Source organism: Nanorana parkeri, unplaced genomic scaffold (assembly GCF_000935625.1).
Source record: "Nanorana parkeri isolate BGI_ZX_2015 unplaced genomic scaffold, ASM93562v1 scaffold584, whole genome shotgun sequence".
Lineage (NCBI taxonomy): Eukaryota > Metazoa > Chordata > Amphibia > Anura > Dicroglossidae > Nanorana > Nanorana parkeri.
This window is the reverse complement of record NW_017306852.1, coordinates 954,809-974,634: the sequence shown is the minus strand read 5'-3', so window position 1 is coordinate 974,634 and position 19,826 is coordinate 954,809. Positions and strand designations below refer to the sequence as shown.

The 19,826-nt window shown below is 44.3% G+C and overlaps 2 protein-coding genes across 4 annotated transcripts in view; both read left to right on the top strand.

The window, feature by feature from the left end:
- RBM22 (RNA binding motif protein 22) overlaps nucleotides 1-1,415 on the top strand; it is a 13,621-nt gene extending 12,206 nt beyond the window's left edge. The window contains exons 10-11 of one of the 2 annotated variants that reach the window (XM_018562555.1): nucleotides 347-469; nucleotides 1,245-1,415. In XM_018562555.1, coding sequence (XP_018418057.1) covers nucleotides 347-469; nucleotides 1,245-1,372 — 251 coding nt within the window. In that variant the 3' untranslated portion in view covers nucleotides 1,373-1,415. The remainder of the gene's footprint in view (nucleotides 1-346; nucleotides 470-1,244) is intronic. The other variant, XM_018562556.1, reaches the window with a different exon arrangement.
- A 13,617-nt stretch (nucleotides 1,416-15,032) lies between these two features.
- The window catches only part of SSR1 (signal sequence receptor subunit 1), a 20,148-nt gene continuing 15,354 nt past the window's right edge, over nucleotides 15,033-19,826 (top strand). The window contains exon 1 of one of the 2 annotated variants that reach the window (XM_018562560.1): nucleotides 15,033-15,291. In XM_018562560.1, coding sequence (XP_018418062.1) covers nucleotides 15,219-15,291 — 73 coding nt within the window. In that variant the 5' untranslated portion in view covers nucleotides 15,033-15,218. The remainder of the gene's footprint in view (nucleotides 15,292-19,826) is intronic. The other variant, XM_018562561.1, reaches the window with a different exon arrangement.

Here is a 19,826-nt window from a genome sequence, read left to right as displayed (position 1 = left end):
AGTGTGCTGGTCTGGTGGGAGGAGCTCCAGGTGGGGTCCCTGACTTTTGTTCTCCAGTAGGGCACTCTTAAACTTGAGTCCCAGATTGATAATTGTATTTGCTTTTGATATTCTGTTTTCAATAAAAAACCAGTAAGTCACAAGACTGTTTTATAATAGCATAATCCTTCTTCACAAGGGGGAATTGTGAGACTGCAATCTATTGTAGATCTTGCAGAAATAAATGTAAGCCTGCTCCTCGGAGTGCACGTTGGTTGATACATCCCTACTGTGTCTGAAATTATTTGCCAATATGTTTTACAGATCTGCTACAACTTTGTTTATACTGTAAATATTTTATCCATAGCTTTGCCGCCCCCACCAACAGAAGAGGAAGCTTCTGCCAATTACTTCAATCTTCCTCCGAATGGATCTCCTGCATTGGTTAACATAGCATTGCCTCCTCCTGGCCTAACTGGACCACCTCCAGGTAATATTGCGTTTTGGTTGCTCCTACATCAGTTTTTACTTCATAAATCCCCTGTTTAGTAAATGAAGACACATATATTTGCCAATACTTAAATATTAATATAAAGCTTTTTAAAGATTTGCTGAGGTGACAAAAAAAAAAGAGAGATAAAAGAGCGGAAATGCTAATATTTTCTGCAGAAAGTGCCGCTCTAGTCTCCCTCTAGTGATAGAGGCCAAAGCCTTGTTTATATGGGCCCTGCTGAGGGGGTAGATCAGTGTTCAGATTGGATGTATTTTTTAGCAGAGATCCATGTGACATGTGGCTGACAAATGTAAAGAAAATGTAAATATTTCACCTCTTCCGTTACTCGCCAGTCATCCAAGTACAGTCAACTCTGTTATCTGGTATTCGACTAACCAGAACTCTCATCTAACCAGAAAAAAAAATCCCCTGCGTACTCGCTGTTGCTGATCTGCGGCCTGTATTATCCTGCAAACAATTGTGTGCCTATTTGTCTTAAAGTCTGCCTATTATTTAATTTGCTTTTGGTTACTGCAGTTCAATATTAATATGCAGTCAATACAGAGTGTGTCATGGTATGGGGTATGGCATTAGTTGGACCTATTTTTAATAGTAACTCTCAAGCAACCAGAAGCTACATTTATCCAGAATCTACCAATCCCTGTGGATGCCGGATACGTGGGAGTTTACTGTTCTGTTTTAAATAGGTGATTGCCTTTTATAAAAATCTACATGTTGACTTGAAGTTTTTCCTTTTTTTTTATATATACAGGATTTAGCCCACACATGTTCCCTCCTATGGCACCCCCACCATTCCTCCGGGCTCCTGGTCATATACACTATCCTTCTCAAGATCCCCAGCGGATGGGTGCACACTCGGGCAAGCCCAGCAGTTCCTAGTTAGAAGAAAATGTTTCCTTTTTGATCAAGCATTGTGCCACTGCAAGCACCGACCTCTCCCTTGTAATATAAAGTCTACTGATGGTCATTGTCTATCAATGTACTACGGACTCTTCTAGTAACTCAAACAAAATGTGACTTATTTTGGATGTTATGGGCTTTTAAAAAATGTCTTATGTTGAGGAGAAGTGGAAAATGGGAAAAACAGGATGTGTTTGAGAAGTATATTTTACAAGTGTGGTTGTATTTTTCACCCTCCCTTTTTGTTTTTTTAAATAAATTATCAGAACGTCCGTGTCATTTATGTTAGTTAATAAACATCTATCATTGTACTTACTGTCATTTGCTAAAAGGACAGTTCATCTCCAACGTGTGTCTGTAGGGAGAATGCACTGTTTCTGATTGTCGCACATGTCTTTTTGCTCCTGTTTCATTCACACACTTATTTTTTTAAGAGGCCCTGAAAGCCTAGATGCCCAGAATAGATATGGCAATGTCCGTATGCATTGTTACACTTGACAATAACTATTTGCTTACCTCCATTCTTTTATTCATACTACATGTAAGGCCTTTTAACAGTTAGTGTTTAAATAAATATCCTTTTTGAATACAAAGCCTGCCGTGATTGGCTCAGCGCGGTATACTGTATGTAGCCGAAGCTACATGCAGTATACCCGGCGTATAAGACGACCCCCGATTTTCGGGCGATGTTTTTGGGTCTAAAAACCCATTTTATACGTCGGCAAATACGGTAGCTGTCATCAGCGGCTGACAAGCCGCTATTGAGCCAAAAATCTTGGCAGCCCCTCCCAGTGGCACCTGCAGCCTCTCCTGCACTCTCCAAGCTTCTCAAATCAACGCTGCTCTACCCCGCCTGTATGGGCTGAGGCAGCAGGGATCCGAAGAGAAAATGACAGCTGAAGCATGCCGGGAGGAGGAGGAAGCGCTGTCACCTAGGAAACGCAGAACAGTAAAAAAAATAAAACACAACCACCCTCCACACACACGTGCAACAGTGTGCACCATATTGTGGTTTCCTGACACCAATACATGGCAGCATACAGGGGCATGGCTCCACCCCCAGCCCATTGTATGCTGCCATGTATTTTAGTCAGGAAAGGAGAATTACCAATACGTAAGTATACAATTTTCCATTGTATGCCATGCACATCTGCTGCGTTGTTAGACTGCATTGCAATGCTTGATTAAATTTTTTTTTTTAACATAATAATTTAACTGGCAAAGTTAACACGCTGTGTTTTGCGATTAAATGTACGCCTGCATTTTATCACAACACACACCAGCACAGTGCACAAACGATTTTTAAATTAAGTTGCTTATTTCGTTTAGCATTTCATTTTTTTTTATTTTTTTTTACTGTTTCGCAAAAGGCGCAATTTAAAATTTACAAATATTTGTTAACAATACAGTTTTATCTTTTTAGATTTAGTCAGAAAAGTGGTTTTTGTTTTTTTTCTGTGCACTTGTACTGTTTTTAGTGTGCTTTTATCAATTTAATTGTGTTTTTATCAGTTTAATATTTATTTGACAAACATTTGCGCAATTATCGCAGGACCTACAAAATTTGTAGCACCATCTTTTTATTCTACCGGGCCTGCGCTTTCAGGAAAATATATGGTTTGGGGGGTCTTTTACAAACACTAACAATGCAGCAATAGAAAATCAAGACATTGGGAAAAATTGCAAAAATGGTGTGGCCAGCTGAGGTTAGAAAGTGTTCCGGAGGGCTTGGCAGTGAAAGGGTTAAATGAAATCTGTTTAGTTTTGTGCATCCATTCTTCTCTGGAGGGTAGAACTGCAAAAACACATTTTACCGGCCAACAAACCATGATTTAACATGTGCTAAAGATGTGTGGTCATCAAGGAGGCAAGAGCCAATATAATCCAGAACTCAAGTGAGAGGGTCAGTGTCCCAATTACTACTAAGAATATAATTAACCCTTGCTCTTCCAGAGCAGGTCCCCCCATACATGATACAATTCACAGGTTTACATACCTTACATAATTTTTCTGAAAGCAGAGACTGCATAATAACATGGTAAAAGTTGCAATGTTTGTCATGTAAAATTAGTGTAACTAAATCAAATCCACATTAGTAACTTGTTTTCTCCCTCATCCATTGAGAATTTCTGAGAAGAAATTCTGAGACATAGATTTATGCTGCTGCCTCCAGGAGAAATGGACACTTAACAGGGCTATTCACAAAAGGGTGAAGAGTTTGGAGAAGGGAGGAGAAGTGAATAAACAAGGACGACATAGCTGAACTGGAAGGGGAGAATTTTTCCAAATCGGCTATTTTGTCCTAGATTGTTCACTTCTCCTGCCTTCTCCAAACTCTTCACCCTTTTGTGAATAACCCTGTAGGTAAAAAAAAATGAAAAGCCTGTCACTATAAGGACATAACCCACCTCACACCTACCAGTTTTACTTTGTGTCCTTCTCTTCTGCTTTATTATTTTAGTTTTGTTTCCTTGATGTAATTCTTTTATGAAAAGCTGCTAGTTGATTTGTGTTGGGCGCGTGGCGGTGTGTTGAAGTCAATGGCACTCCAGTAGTGTGATCGCCGCACCAGGACGCGTGGCATCATCAGTGCTTGCGATCTGAAAAAAATGCATGCCCTATTTTTTGCAATTGGAACGCAGTGCATTGTATTACCACGTGGTCCTTTGCGGCTGATCGCACTGCGGGGGGGTTTGACATGACCGGAACTGCCATGCCCCAGAATGCAAGGAGACTTTGTGTTTGCGTTCTGGGCACGGGACAGACAGTGTGATGTGCACGCTGGCTGGTGAAAACGAGCCCTTACTGCTATCTGCAGTGAGTGGAGCATTGCCTCACATATCTTTTTCGCTTCACCTAGGTCGGGAATGTGAGTACTATGGGGGAATGCCTCACCCCCAGCAAGAGGTACCGCACGTCACTGCTTCAACTGGATTTATATGTGCACTGAGCTTATTATGACCACATTGGGATCATTTGATAATTATATGAATTATTTTTTATACTTTCACATATCACGTTCTGTTCTAATAAAGGTTGTGTGTATTTGAGCATCGCACGCACAAGTTTTCAAAAATACATATTTTTTTTATTTCTATCAGTTTACAAAATGCAAACTAGTAAGTGAGCAGAAGGGAAATCTAAATCAAATCAATATTTGGCTTTAAGCCAGCATCAATTCTTAAGCTGGCCATACACCTTACAACCATCGCACGACTTTCATCGTGCGATGGTTGTAAGGTAATTAAAAGCTTGTACGATCTGCCCATCTTGGACAGGCAGATCGTACTTGCGATCATCGCAAGCCCTCTCTGCAGAGGGGAGGGCTTCGGATTATTCCAATGCTGAGCGGGCAGTATGCGCTTGCACACACCGGCCCGTTCGGCATTTGCCTTCCGAGCACGCCACTAACCAGCCAAAAATGTTAGCATTTTCGGCAGGTTTTCCAGCGTGCTCGGAAGACAAAAGACGTGCGTCCGTACAGTAGAAACGGTCGCACGCCTTCCATACACCTGCAGATTATCGTCTAATAAAGTGTATTTGAGCATCACACACGCTTTTGTCCCAGAGATCTGTGTCCCCCAGGAAAGATTTCACTGAATACATATATAATTTTTCAGTTCACTAAAAATGTGTTTTGTCAGTTTGTTGTTAGAATCAATTCACAGAGATTATTGCATGGAGTACAATTGTAGACTCTTATCTTCTGATAATGCTAGAACCATTTTTAAATGTGTTGTACTTATATTAAAATGACATTTTAGGCCTGAAGATTACTTAACACCGCCCCCCAAGATTTGTATCTTTTCCGAAAGCGGAGACCCTGCAGAATAAACTGGTGTCAGTTGCAATTTTTTTTATGTCGCATTATATTCTAGCCACATTTCCGTTAAAAAAAACATTGAATTTTTGTGCACACAAACGCAATATAATACTAAATTTGTGGTCGCATATAATAGAGGAGGTTGCACCAAGTAAAAAGATGAGAAACATGTCAAGCTTCAAAATTGTGTGCGCCCGTGAAATAACGAAAAACGACGATACCCAAAATTGGCCATAGACAGCTTTAAAAGTCTTTATAGGTTATTCATTTAGTGTTAATCATAAACAACGCCTGTAAAATGATTGCTCTCATTCTGGTGTGTGCAGCAATACTAAACATGAGTGGAGCAATCATTTACCTGTTTCCTGAATGTTTGCCTTCCTATGTTCATGTTTTTTTTTTATATATACAGGATTTAGCCCACACATGTTCCCTCCTATGGCACCCCCACCATTCCTCCGGGCTCCTGGTCATATACACTATCCTTCTCAAGATCCCCAGCGGATGGGTGCACACTCGGGCAAGCCCAGCAGTTCCTAGTTAGAAGAAAATGTTTCCTTTTTGATCAAGCATTGTGCCACTGCAAGCACCGACCTCTCCCTTGTAATATAAAGTCTACTGATGGTCATTGTCTATCAATGTACTACGGACTCTTCTAGTAACTCAAACAAAATGTGACTTATTTTGGATGTTATGGGCTTTTAAAAAATGTCTTATGTTGAGGAGAAGTGGAAAATGGGAAAAACAGGATGTGTTTGAGAAGTATATTTTACAAGTGTGGTTGTATTTTTCACCCTCCCTTTTTGTTTTTTTAAATAAATTATCAGAACGTCCGTGTCATTTATGTTAGTTAATAAACATCTATCATTGTACTTACTGTCATTTGCTAAAAGGACAGTTCATCTCCAACGTGTGTCTGTAGGGAGAATGCACTGTTTCTGATTGTCGCACATGTCTTTTTGCTCCTGTTTCATTCACACACTTATTTTTTTAAGAGGCCCTGAAAGCCTAGATGCCCAGAATAGATATGGCAATGTCCGTATGCATTGTTACACTTGACAATAACTATTTGCTTACCTCCATTCTTTTATTCATACTACATGTAAGGCCTTTTAACAGTTAGTGTTTAAATAAATATCCTTTTTGAATACAAAGCCTGCCGTGATTGGCTCAGCGCGGTATACTGTATGTAGCCGAAGCTACATGCAGTATACCCGGCGTATAAGACGACCCCCGATTTTCGGGCGATTGTTTTTGGGTCTAAAAACCCATTTTATACGTCGGCAAATACGGTAGCTGTCATCAGCGGCTGACAAGCCGCTATTGAGCCAAAAATCTTGGCAGCCCCTCCCAGTGGCACCTGCAGCCTCTCCTGCACTCTCCAAGCTTCTCAAATCAACGCTGCTCTACCCCGCCTGTATGGGCTGAGGCAGCAGGGATCCGAAGAGAAAATGACAGCTGAAGCATGCCGGGAGGAGGAGGAAGCGCTGTCACCTAGGAAACGCAGAACAGTAAAAAAAATAAAACACAACCACCCTCCACACACACGTGCAACAGTGTGCACCATATTGTGGTTTCCTGACACCAATACATGGCAGCATACAGGGGCATGGCTCCACCCCCAGCCCATTGTATGCTGCCATGTATTTTAGTCAGGAAAGGAGAATTACCAATACGTAAGTATACAATTTTCCATTGTATGCCATGCACATCTGCTGCGTTGTTAGACTGCATTGCAATGCTTGATTAAATTTTTTTTTTTAACATAATAATTTAACTGGCAAAGTTAACACGCTGTGTTTTGCGATTAAATGTACGCCTGCATTTTATCACAACACACACCAGCACAGTGCACAAACGATTTTTAAATTAAGTTGCTTATTTCGTTTAGCATTTCATTTTTTTTTATTTTTTTTTACTGTTTCGCAAAAGGCGCAATTTAAAATTTACAAATATTTGTTAACAATACAGTTTTATCTTTTTAGATTTAGTCAGAAAAGTGGTTTTTGTTTTTTTTCTGTGCACTTGTACTGTTTTTAGTGTGCTTTTATCAATTTAATTGTGTTTTTATCAGTTTAATATTTATTTGACAAACATTTGCGCAATTATCGCAGGACCTACAAAATTTGTAGCACCATCTTTTTATTCTACCGGGCCTGCGCTTTCAGGAAAATATATGGTTTGGGGGGTCTTTTACAAACACTAACAATGCAGCAATAGAAAATCAAGACATTGGGAAAAATTGCAAAAATGGTGTGGCCAGCTGAGGTTAGAAAGTGTTCCGGAGGGCTTGGCAGTGAAAGGGTTAAATGAAATCTGTTTAGTTTTGTGCATCCATTCTTCTCTGGAGGGTAGAACTGCAAAAACACATTTTACCGGCCAACAAACCATGATTTAACATGTGCTAAAGATGTGTGGTCATCAAGGAGGCAAGAGCCAATATAATCCAGAACTCAAGTGAGAGGGTCAGTGTCCCAATTACTACTAAGAATATAATTAACCCTTGCTCTTCCAGAGCAGGTCCCCCCATACATGATACAATTCACAGGTTTACATACCTTACATAATTTTTCTGAAAGCAGAGACTGCATAATAACATGGTAAAAGTTGCAATGTTTGTCATGTAAAATTAGTGTAACTAAATCAAATCCACATTAGTAACTTGTTTTCTCCCTCATCCATTGAGAATTTCTGAGAAGAAATTCTGAGACATAGATTTATGCTGCTGCCTCCAGGAGAAATGGACACTTAACAGGGCTATTCACAAAAGGGTGAAGAGTTTGGAGAAGGGAGGAGAAGTGAATAAACAAGGACGACATAGCTGAACTGGAAGGGGAGAATTTTTCCAAATCGGCTATTTTGTCCTAGATTGTTCACTTCTCCTGCCTTCTCCAAACTCTTCACCCTTTTGTGAATAACCCTGTAGGTAAAAAAAAATGAAAAGCCTGTCACTATAAGGACATAACCCACCTCACACCTACCAGTTTTACTTTGTGTCCTTCTCTTCTGCTTTATTATTTTAGTTTTGTTTCCTTGATGTAATTCTTTTATGAAAAGCTGCTAGTTGATTTGTGTTGGGCGCGTGGCGGTGTGTTGAAGTCAATGGCACTCCAGTAGTGTGATCGCCGCACCAGGACGCGTGGCATCATCAGTGCTTGCGATCTGAAAAAAATGCATGCCCTATTTTTTGCAATTGGAACGCAGTGCATTGTATTACCACATGGTGGCGGGGGGGGGGGGGCGGGGGTGTCAGCGGTGCCATTGACATGACCGGAACTGCCATGCCCCAGAATGCAAGGAGACTTTGTGTTTGCGTTCTGGGCACGGGACAGACAGTGTGATGTGCACGCTGGCTGGTGAAAACGAGCCCTTACTGCTATCTGCAGTGAGTGGAGCATTGCCTCACATATCTTTTTCGCTTCACCTAGGTCGGGAATGTGAGTACTATGGGGGAATGCCTCACCCCCAGCAAGAGGTACCGCACGTCACTGCTTCAACTGGATTTATATGTGCACTGAGCTTATTATGACCACATTGGGATCATTTGATAATTATATGAATTATTTTTTATACTTTCACATATCACGTTCTGTTCTAATAAAGGTTGTGTGTATTTGAGCATCGCACGCACAAGTTTTCAAAAATACATATTTTTTTTATTTCTATCAGTTTACAAAATGCAAACTAGTAAGTGAGCAGAAGGGAAATCTAAATCAAATCAATATTTGGCTTTAAGCCAGCATCAATTCTTAAGCTGGCCATACACCTTACAACCATCGCACGACTTTCATCGTGCGATGGTTGTAAGGTAATTAAAAGCTTGTACGATCTGCCCATCTTGGACAGGCAGATCGTACTTGCGATCATCGCAAGCCCTCTCTGCAGAGGGGAGGGCTTCGGATTATTCCAATGCTGAGCGGGCAGTATGCGCTTGCACACACCGGCCCGTTCGGCATTTGCCTTCCGAGCACGCCACTAACCAGCCAAAAATGTTAGCATTTTCGGCAGGTTTTCCAGCGTGCTCGGAAGACAAAAGACGTGCGTCCGTACAGTAGAAACGGTCGCACGCCTTCCATACACCTGCAGATTATCGTCTAATAAAGTGTATTTGAGCATCACACACGCTTTTGTCCCAGAGATCTGTGTCCCCCAGGAAAGATTTCACTGAATACATATATAATTTTTCAGTTCACTAAAAATGTGTTTTGTCAGTTTGTTGTTAGAATCAATTCACAGAGATTATTGCATGGAGTACAATTGTAGACTCTTATCTTCTGATAATGCTAGAACCATTTTTAAATGTGTTGTACTTATATTAAAATGACATTTTAGGCCTGAAGATTACTTAACACCGCCCCCCAAGATTTGTATCTTTTCCGAAAGCGGAGACCCTGCAGAATAAACTGGTGTCAGTTGCAATTTTTTTTATGTCGCATTATATTCTAGCCACATTTCCGTTAAAAAAAACATTGAATTTTTGTGCACACAAACGCAATATAATACTAAATTTGTGGTCGCATATAATAGAGGAGGTTGCACCAAGTAAAAAGATGAGAAACATGTCAAGCTTCAAAATTGTGTGCGCCCGTGAAATAACGAAAAACGACGATACCCAAAATTGGCCATAGACAGCTTTAAAAGTCTTTATAGGTTATTCATTTAGTGTTAATCATAAACAACGCCTGTAAAATGATTGCTCTCATTCTGGTGTGTGCAGCAATACTAAACATGAGTGGAGCAATCATTTACCTGTTTCCTGAATGTTTGCCTTCCTATGTTCATGTACAGGGGACTTTGGTACTTGATTTTTTAAAACTTCTCTTAATTTTATAGCTATCACATAGGGGGTTCACATTCTATGTGCGTTTAGCACCATGCTATGGGGTGAATGGGCCCTTACTTGGCCCCCCACGATTATTTGATGTGCATAGATCACTTTTTTATACACCAAAACGTTCTCACAGAACTTGTCAAATTCTAAGAGGGTTATTCACAAATCTAGTCGAAGGATCAGTCGTAGCTCCGGCTGATCCTTCGGTTAGCTTTGGTCGCCGGAGCCCTTCGGTTCAGTAGAACCGAAGGGCTGCTGTACGGGCTATTTATCAGCTCACGAAGCTGGCCGAGCCGATGGCATATGCTTCGGCTCGACTGAGCCGAAGTGAAACCCGAAGCCGGCCGAAAGCCTCGCAAATGACGGCTGCCTCCGCCCAGTTGGAATGACAGATCAGCGCCCCGAGGTTACCTGGGGACGCTGAACTGTCATTAAACAATGACAACTTGGCGGAGCAACTTCACTCCGGGTCGGTTATTCACTGGGCTGCCTTCGGCAACTTTGTGAATAACCCTCTAAGTTCTTTCCACATTGTGCTTGGACAACCATCAACTTTTGCTTACCTGAAAAACTACAATCAACCCTTGAATAATTCTTCGTGCTCCTTTAACGACAGTCCTTTCCATCCAATCTTCTCCTTTTGTATACTTGAAGAAAATACTGCCTCAGCTTCATCCCCAGTAATATTATGGGAAGCTCACGAAGCCACCCTTTGGGGAGTCAATATTTCGCTTGCTGCATAAAAAAAAACAAAAAAATAATTCCAAGATTTCATTCTCATCTCTTCACCTTGAGCAAATCAAGAAACAGTTTAAATACCACACTTCTCCTTCTCTGTGTAAACAAGTTGCAGCAGCCTGATTGGATGGAATTAAACATAAGGCCAAAATCAATTGCGTTGGGCCAAAAAGATCTTTTACGCTCGTGCAAACAAACTGGGCCCAACTCCCATCTTAAAGATACAAAATAGAGCTGCAACTAATATTTATTTTCATAATGGATTAGTTGGCCGATTATGTTTTCGATTAATCGGATAAAAACATTAAATAAATACCATCCTTAGTTTAAAATAAAATACACATATGCAGTGTTACAAACAAAGTTTACTTCAGAATAAAACTGAATGCACAATTTCTTGCAATCACACTGCACTAGAAGGCACAGCATTGCGGTACTGTGTGTTCCAGTGCGGGCAATCACACTGGGTGGGAGGCGCGTTTGGGGTGCCACTGAAATGAATGGCACTGCAGCGCACCTCCCACAGCAGAATTTGTCATGCCGAAAACGAAAATGGCTTTTTCCCCCCACCTTTTACTGAATGTAAATACAGCAGGTAGTGGGCTGATGCAATAGCCAGTCTGCTGTTGGCCATTTCAAATTGCAATAGCAGGCTGGCTATAGCACCCGCCCACTGCTTGCTGTGCCCTCCTACCAGCATAAAGGAGAGAGCTAGGGGATCCAACCAACTAATCGATAATGAGAATAGTTGAAAACTATTCTCATTATCAATTATTATTGAAATAAACGATTAGTTGGTTGCAGCCCTGCATACAAAGCCTATCAAACTGCACTTGGTTACTAACTACGTCACCTATAATCCATTCACTATAGTCAACAAATTCACATCTATATTATCCGACATGCAGTATATCAATCTCCTGCCCCTTTTCAACACACTATGGCTGACTTTTTGTAGGGGTTAAAGGAGAACTATAAGGTGAGTGCTTTTCACTCACCTCATAGTTCTAGCCGATCTGTGACAATGAGACTGTCACAGGTCGGCTCAGTAGATCGGGAGGTGAGCGAACACATGCCGGTGTTCGCTCACTTCTCGATCCTGTCACGGCTCTCTGCCGTGACAGGGGAGGGGATGGATTCCCCCCGCTCCGATCCGCCAGCGCTGACTGGCGGAACGGACGGGGGAGGGGGCGGGTACAGCTGGCTCTGCCTCTAGATAGGCAGAGCCAGCTGTCACTCACGCAGCTGGGCGGATCTCGACATCGATGTCGGGATCCACTCCGGCGTCTCAGTATACCACGAGCTGTAGCTCGCGGTATACTGAGCTTAGGCTAACGGGAGGACGCTAGTTTGTGTCCTCCCGTTACCCTAAGGAGAACTATGGGGAAAACCCCTGACCCCATAGTTCTCCTTTAAGCTCCCTACTTTGTCACAGGAAATGATAGACAAAATAGAGACCACCCCGCTCAAGGTTCTCAAAGATATCAAAAAGCTTAAGCTGAACAAAACCCTGGGCCCAGATGGCTTTTCAGCATCTTACTACAAGACGTTTTCTGCAACTCATGCCCCTCATCTTGCTAGCCACACTCATACAGATTTACACTCATCTTTACTGATGGCACAGGTTAGGTAAAGACTCTGGATCCCCAAACTTACAAGCCAATTTTGCTCCTTAATATTGACATCAACATTTTAGTATCCTCCCTAATGAAACAATATTTTCCCTCAAACCAAACATTAACTTTGATTGGCTTCCATCTTTCTTCAATTATTGATGACTAGGTCTGACCCATTCTTACCAAACCTTGTATGCTGCTAATTACCTCACAACTAACTTTTCGGCAACTCAGAACACTTTATTCCTGATCTCGCCATATAATGTCCTGGATGGGAAAAATTAACACTAAAAAATGAATATATTGCCAAAGCGTTTATATTTATTCCACACCCTTCCTATCCCCATCCCCTTTTTCACACTTAAAGGAGAACTATGGGGTCAGGGCTTTTCCCCATAGTTCTCCTAAGGGTAACGGGAGGACACAAACTAGCGTCCTCCCGTCACCCAAAGCTCAGTATACCGCAAGCTACAGCTCGCGGTATACTGAGACGCCGCAGCTGGAACAGACCCAGACATTACTGTCGAGATCCACCCAGCTGCGTGAGTGACAGCTGGCTCTGCCTATCTAGAGGCAGAGCCAGCTGTACCTGCCCCGTCCGTTCCTCCAGTCAGCGCTGGAGGATCGGACGGGGAATCCCTGCAGGGAGCCGTGAGTGACAGTCACGGCTCTCTGCAGGGAGATGATCGGGAAGTGAGCGAGCGACGGTATGTGTTCGCTCACTTCCCGATCTATTGAGCCGACCTGTGACAGTTTCATTGTCACACATCGGCTCGAACTATGAGGCTGAGTGATTTTCCCTCACCTCATAGTTCTCCTTTAAATCTTCCCAGAACTGTATCATGAGGTTTATCTGGTCCAACCAGAGACCAAACGTTTCTAAATGAACATTGTTCATCCATGAATGTCTGGGCAGGCTCGGAGTCCCTTATTTCTCTAATTATTTTACACTTTCACAAATTACTCAATTAACTACTTTGCATTCAGAGAAGCCCCTCAGTGACTACCGGTAGTATATTTGGAAGCATTTTGCTGCTCACCAGTGACACCCCCAAGCAGTGGCGTCCCGAGGGTGGGTGTCACCCAGAGGGGGTTGGGACCGGGTGACACCACTGTGACGTCATCACGCACGCGCAGTGGTCTTTTTTTTTTTTGTAATTAAGTTTTTATTCAAGTTTTAGTGTATAGTGGTGTGTAGTGGTCTTTTTGACGCCTGCCATCTTGGTGATGGACGCCGGCAGAGAGAGGGGGGACGTTCACCCGGCGGGATAAGGTATGCCGGCGGGTCCCCTCCTCTCTCCTTACCATGTCGGGCTCTCGGTCTGTGACCGGGTGCCCGACATTTCATAAGGGGTGACACCAAAATGACTGTCAGTCATTTTGGTGGCACCCAGGTTCGGGCCGCACCCCCCTTGTGACGCCACTGCCCCCAAGCACTCTCCTGGTTCCCAGCTCAACCCAGGCCCTAATCTATGTATCATATTAGGTACCTATGTGCCCCTTACAGCTAAACAAACCATTGCAAGGGCTTGGAAAATACGGTGTCTGTACAGGTGCACGCTGACCGGGCTGTGTGCATTGACTTACCCTGTGTCTCTCCTCTTCTCCCGCCTGAAGATCTCTACTGCGCATGCGCCCGCCCCATGATTCTTTGCGGCCACCTGAGAATCTTCAGATCTTCGGACCGGAACGCGTGGTGGAGACACAGGTAAGTTTTAACCTTTTTGGTGATTTAAAAAAAAATGTGTTTGCATATGTCTACTGCTTGCTAGCACTAGATTTATGCAAAAAAAACAGAAAGTTTAATTATCCTTTAAGGGTCTTTCTCTGCAGCATGCTGGCAAGGGACAGACTTTTCTACATTGGATGTGGCTGTTCAGAAACGTATGTATAGTGTGCAGAGGGTTATTTCAGAAATGTCTGTTTATTAATTTACATCACAGCTGGCTCTGCCTCTAGATAGGCAGAGCCTGCTGGCAATCAGCCAGCTGGGTGGATCTCGACAGCATTGTAACGATCCGCCCCGACTGCGGCGCTCTCAGTATATAGCGGGCAATAGCTATACTGAACACAATACAATACTGAACTTTGGGTCACGGGAGGACGTTAGTATATGTCCTCCCGTGACCCTAAAGAGAACTATGGGATAAAAAGGTTACCCCACAGTACTCTTTTAATCATAACAAACATAACTCCCCTGCCCCCTCCTTATACAATACATAGCAAGGGAAAGCTAAATAAGATTTGACATGAAATAAACATGTAAGCAGCATTTTTTACATGTTATGTAGTGTGAATAAAAACATGTGATATATATATAAAGTCTGTATTATCCCAATTTGGCTGCAAATGCAGCTTGCCTGGCTTGTTCTGTTTTCTGGGTATATATTATGAAACGCCTTTGACAAAATGGCTCCCTCTCATGAGCCAATACACACCGCTACCGCTTCAAACTCTGCCCGGACGGCAAGCTCTGCCCTCTATAATAGAGCCTGAATTCCATCTAATTCTCATTGGCTGGTGAGAAACTCAATCATTTAGCGTTGATTGACATAAGCCCCGCCTCCTTAACCCAGCGACTTGTACCAGCCTGGACAGCCACGTCCGCTTCCCCCACCACCCGGAAAAGGCGGTGCTAGTGCGGAGCTCGTACCTGGTCCCGCCCAGCTCCTCCCATTTCTTGTGGAATACGTATCACGTCGCCATTGACTGAGGGATCCTGATAATTGTACGGGAGGCGGCGAGACACATTCACACCCTCCACCCCCTTCTGTCTTTTTGGGACTCGACGGCGACGACGCACACCGGGCCACCGACATGGCTCTGCTCCGCAACCTGCTTCTTCTCCTGCTGATTGCCTTTCCGGTCACACTGCTCGGCAATGGCAGAGGTGAGGGAGCTTCCTAGACGTGTGTGTGTGTGTGTGTGTGTGTGTGTGTGTGTGTAAAGAGGACCTGTCTCCGGTGTTTGCTACGTGTGTGTAATGCATGTGTGGCCTGCATGTTTCCTCGGTGTGAGCTCTGCTCTGCTCTGTGCTCTTCTACCTTCCGCTTTACTGCAGCTCATAGCGGCCAGCCATGTCCGGTTATACGCAGGCAGCGCTCTGTGTACATCGGGCCTATGGCTGACGTGTCATTCTGCGTCTACTGCTCATTCATTCTATGACTCCTCCCCGTATCGAGCCAGCTATGGCATTGAGTCAGCCTGGACTGCTCCCCGAGATTGCTTATGGGGTGTGAGAGATCATGTGCTAGGATCTGAGAAGAGAGCCATATATTGAATCATTAGAACTTAATTCATGGCATATGTGTGTAAAGTACTTGGACACTGCCCAAGCACAAGACCCCATTCAAACCTGAGGGTTCTGTTGTATTTCCTGAAACGCAACAACGCTCATCGTCATCCATTCATACCTGAGGTCCGGTGCAGACTTGGGCGATCCCGGGAAGCGTGCGATCGTGTGTGGTTGCCACGCGGCCCCATTGATTTCAATGAGGTTGTATCCGTGCGAAAATCACTGAAAAAAAGGTACTTTTTTTTTTCTCGCAATGCACACCGTGCTGTTTTTTCAGCTGTGATTGCACAGGCAGAATCGCGGAGGGAAACTGCACAATCTGCATGGCACAACTGGGGTTCAATTAGAAAAGAATGGCACCTCCTGCGCGATCAGCAATGGTGTGCGATTTCTGTGACCCCCGCAGATTTGTGCATGATTGCTGTGCGGTCACGGATTGCCTGGCGCATGCTCACACAATGCCAAGGTGTGGACGGGGGGCTGAAGGAGCATTGTCTACCTGGGTAGTAGGATTTGTCCAGCCCATAATACATTTTAACTTGTAAATGCTAGTAAAGGTGCCCATACACCTTGCGATGATTGTACGACAATCGCAGGAAATCCCGCGATCGTACGATAATCGCAAGGTGTATGGAAGGCGTGCGACCGGTTTTACTGTACGGTCGCACGTCTTTGTCGAACCAGCATGCTAGAAAACCCGCCGAGAACCGTACAATTCTTGGCGGGTTTCTAGCCTGCTCGCTCGACAACTGCGGAACGGGCCGGTAGGCGCACAATGCTCGTGCAGCATTGCGGTCATCGGAAGCCCGCCCCTCAGCGGGGCAGGCTTTTGATGATCGCAAGTACGATCTGCCTGTCCAAGATGGGCAGATTGTACAAGCTTTTAATAAGCTTACGACCATCGCAAGACAAGTCTTGTGATGGTCGTAAAGGAGAACTATGAGGTGAGTGCTTTTCACTCACCTCATAGTTCTAGCCGATCTGTGACAATGAGACTGTCACATGTCGGCTCAGTAGATCGGGAGGTGAGAGAACACATACCGGCGTTGGCTCCCCTCTCGATCCTGTCACAGCTCTCTGCCGTGACAGGGGAGGGGCTGGATTCCCCGCTCCGATCCGCCAGCGTTGACTGGCGGATCGGAAGGTGGCGGGTACAGCCGGCTCTGCCTCTAGATTGGCAGAGCCAGCTGTCAGTCACGCAGCTGGGCGGAGAAATAAGTTCTCTCTGGTAGTGATAATCTTGGGCCTGATGACTGCTGTGTAGTGTAAACCTGCCAGCTTCACACATACTGGATATTAGTGTTGGTGCTCTTCTTCCAGCACAGCAGCAGAGAGCTCCAGCTCTCATAGATTGAAGAATCATATAATTTACACTCCTCTCCCTCTCCTCCTGTATTCTGTAAACATTGGGGGGGGGGGGGGGGGTGATTTATCAAAACTGAAGCTGACAAAATCTGGAGCAGTTATCCATGACAATCTGCTTCTCTCTTCAGTCTGTTCAGTTAAGCTTTGATAATGAAAGGTGGCTGCTGATTGGTTTCCATGCACAGCTACTCCAGATTTTGTCTGCTCCAGTTTTCATTAATTCCCCTCATTTGTGTTCTGTGAATGGATAAATGGAGAAGAGGGGGCAGGTACAGGTCAGGATCTCTCCTTGTCCATTCACAGAGCACCTCTTCTGTCGGCAGAATACTGGTCTTTCTCAAGACCGATGAGGGGAGAGCTATGTAGATAACCTAATCCTTTATTGTATGAGGGTTGGCACTCTCAGTTGCAGTGCCGGAAGAAAAGCACCGACAGTGATACCCACTATCTGTGGAAATGGAATCTTTACATGGCAGCAATCGAACCCTAGGATTGCAACCAATAGAGAATGCACAATCCTAATTTTTGTTTTCTGGAGTTTTACTTTAAAGGAGAACTATAAGGTGAGTGCTTTTCACTCACCTCATAGTTCTAGCCAACCTGTGACAATGAGACTGTCACAGGTCGGCTCAGTAGATCGGGAAGTGAGCGAACACATACCGGCGTTCGCTCACCTCTCAATCCTGTCACGGCTCTCTGCTGTGACAGGGGAGGGACTGGATTCCCCCCGCTCCGATCTGCCAGCGCTGATTGGCGGAACGGACGGGGGAGGCAGCGGGTACAGCTGGCTCTGCCTCTAGATAGGCAGAGCCAGCTGTCACTCACGCAGCTTGGTGGATCCAGACATAATTGTCGGGATCCGTTTCAGCTGCGGCGTCTCAGCTACCGCAAGCTGTAGCTTGGGCTGACGGGAGGACGCTAGTTTGTGTCCTCCCGTTACCCTTAGGAGAACTATGGGGAAAAGCCCGAACCCCATAGTTCTCTAACAAAAAGTGAGGCTATCTTTCTAATGAGAGGGCAATCTCCTCTTAGACAGCTGTCACAGGAACTAGTGTCCCCATTGGAAGATTTCCCCTCTATTCCTGTTCTTGTGGCAACTCCAAATTTTGGTGGTACTCGCACTTTCATTCCTGGTGACATTGGTGCTGAGGACAGTTGGAGAGAGTGGATTTACCTAATGGGTACACAGACTGCGATAACCGAACAGGTTGTCACCTCTCAAAAATAAAATAAGTTTTGTCTTTAGTTCTACTTTAAAAAACACTGCTAGCAGTTTGAGCCTAAAGTGACTTTGTTAGAATACCACGTTGGAAAGTAAAGGGTTAATACTTACCCCCCTCCTGGTGCCTCATTGCCGATGGCCATATCCGGGTGTCTCAGGTGTCTAGTAGTCCCTCTTGAGTGCTGAGGTTCTTCCTCCAGCCCCTGTACTGTGTACATAGTATACAGCAATGTGATCCCCTCTGATGTGGCCACTAAAAACTGAAAGAGGCAAATGAATGAGTATAAGGCATGAACTGGGTTTCTGTTTAATCCTTCCTCATTTTTATCTAGCAATTTTGCTCCAATGTGTTTTTTGTTCACTTAAAGACGGTGCCTCCCAAATCTGTCCTCAGATCTTACCAACAGTTCATGTTCTGTGGGTATCCAAGCTGAGAAACCTGCAAAATGTAATCCTTATCTAATACTATAGGACATGTTTGGGGGACACTGGGTTAAGGCTGCGTTCACACTATCGCGCCTGCTAAAACGCTCTGTTTTTCTGGGTGGACTAGTGTGCTGTGACTGGACTGGGACAAGGTGTACACAACTTCTAGGCCTGTACACAGCTGTGCAGTGTGTGCTGCCATCCAGTATCCTGCAGAAAAATGCAGCATATCTACATGTTTCCACATCATACCTCTGTTCTGTGAATGGGCCACATGGAACACAACTGTTTTCTATGTGGTCTAGTGCTGACCTGCATTTTTCTTGTGTTGAGAAGCATGGGGCACTGCCATATGTGTGAACATAGCCTAAGGGAAGGTATAGAACAGGGGTAGCCAAACTCCTACCCTCCAGCTGTGGTGGAACTACAAATCCCATGAGGCATTGCAAGATTCATCACGGGATTTGTAGTTTCACCACAGCTGGAGGGCCGGAGTTTGGCTACCCCTGGTATAGAAGATGGAGCAGGGGCACGTGTCCTTAGTGGAAAAGATACTGACGGCTTCTGTCACAACATCTGTTCATCACCTGTACATTTATAAAGTACCATATGTAACCCCCATTGACATTGTTAACATCGATTTTAGTACACTTGGCTTCTCCAGAATCTGCAGTGTTCCTTTATACATGCCTATACCCCATGGAGCATCATGAAGAGGTTGGATCTGCCATGGTGGCTTGCACTGTAGTGAGTAGAGTATCCCAAGGTAGTTCTTCCACTTGCAGATCTTTGTGGGTTGATTTGGTCACCTCTTCCAGGGTATAAAAATTGGGAGCTGTGACAATATTGGAGCAGTCGGGTGCTTTATATTTAAAATGATAGGTTATAGGTAGGGCTGCAACAACTAATCGACATAATCGATTATAATCGATTATTGAAAAAGTTGTCAACTTTTTCAATAATCGCTTAATCAGCTTCCGATCAGTTGGCCCTGTTCACAGCTCCACACGCTGTGCGCCGCACCTCCTCCCCACCTCATGCTCGCCGCTGCCAGACCCGCTCGCATCCACGCTCCACACGCCGCACCTCCTCCCCGCCTCACATTTCCTGCCCATCC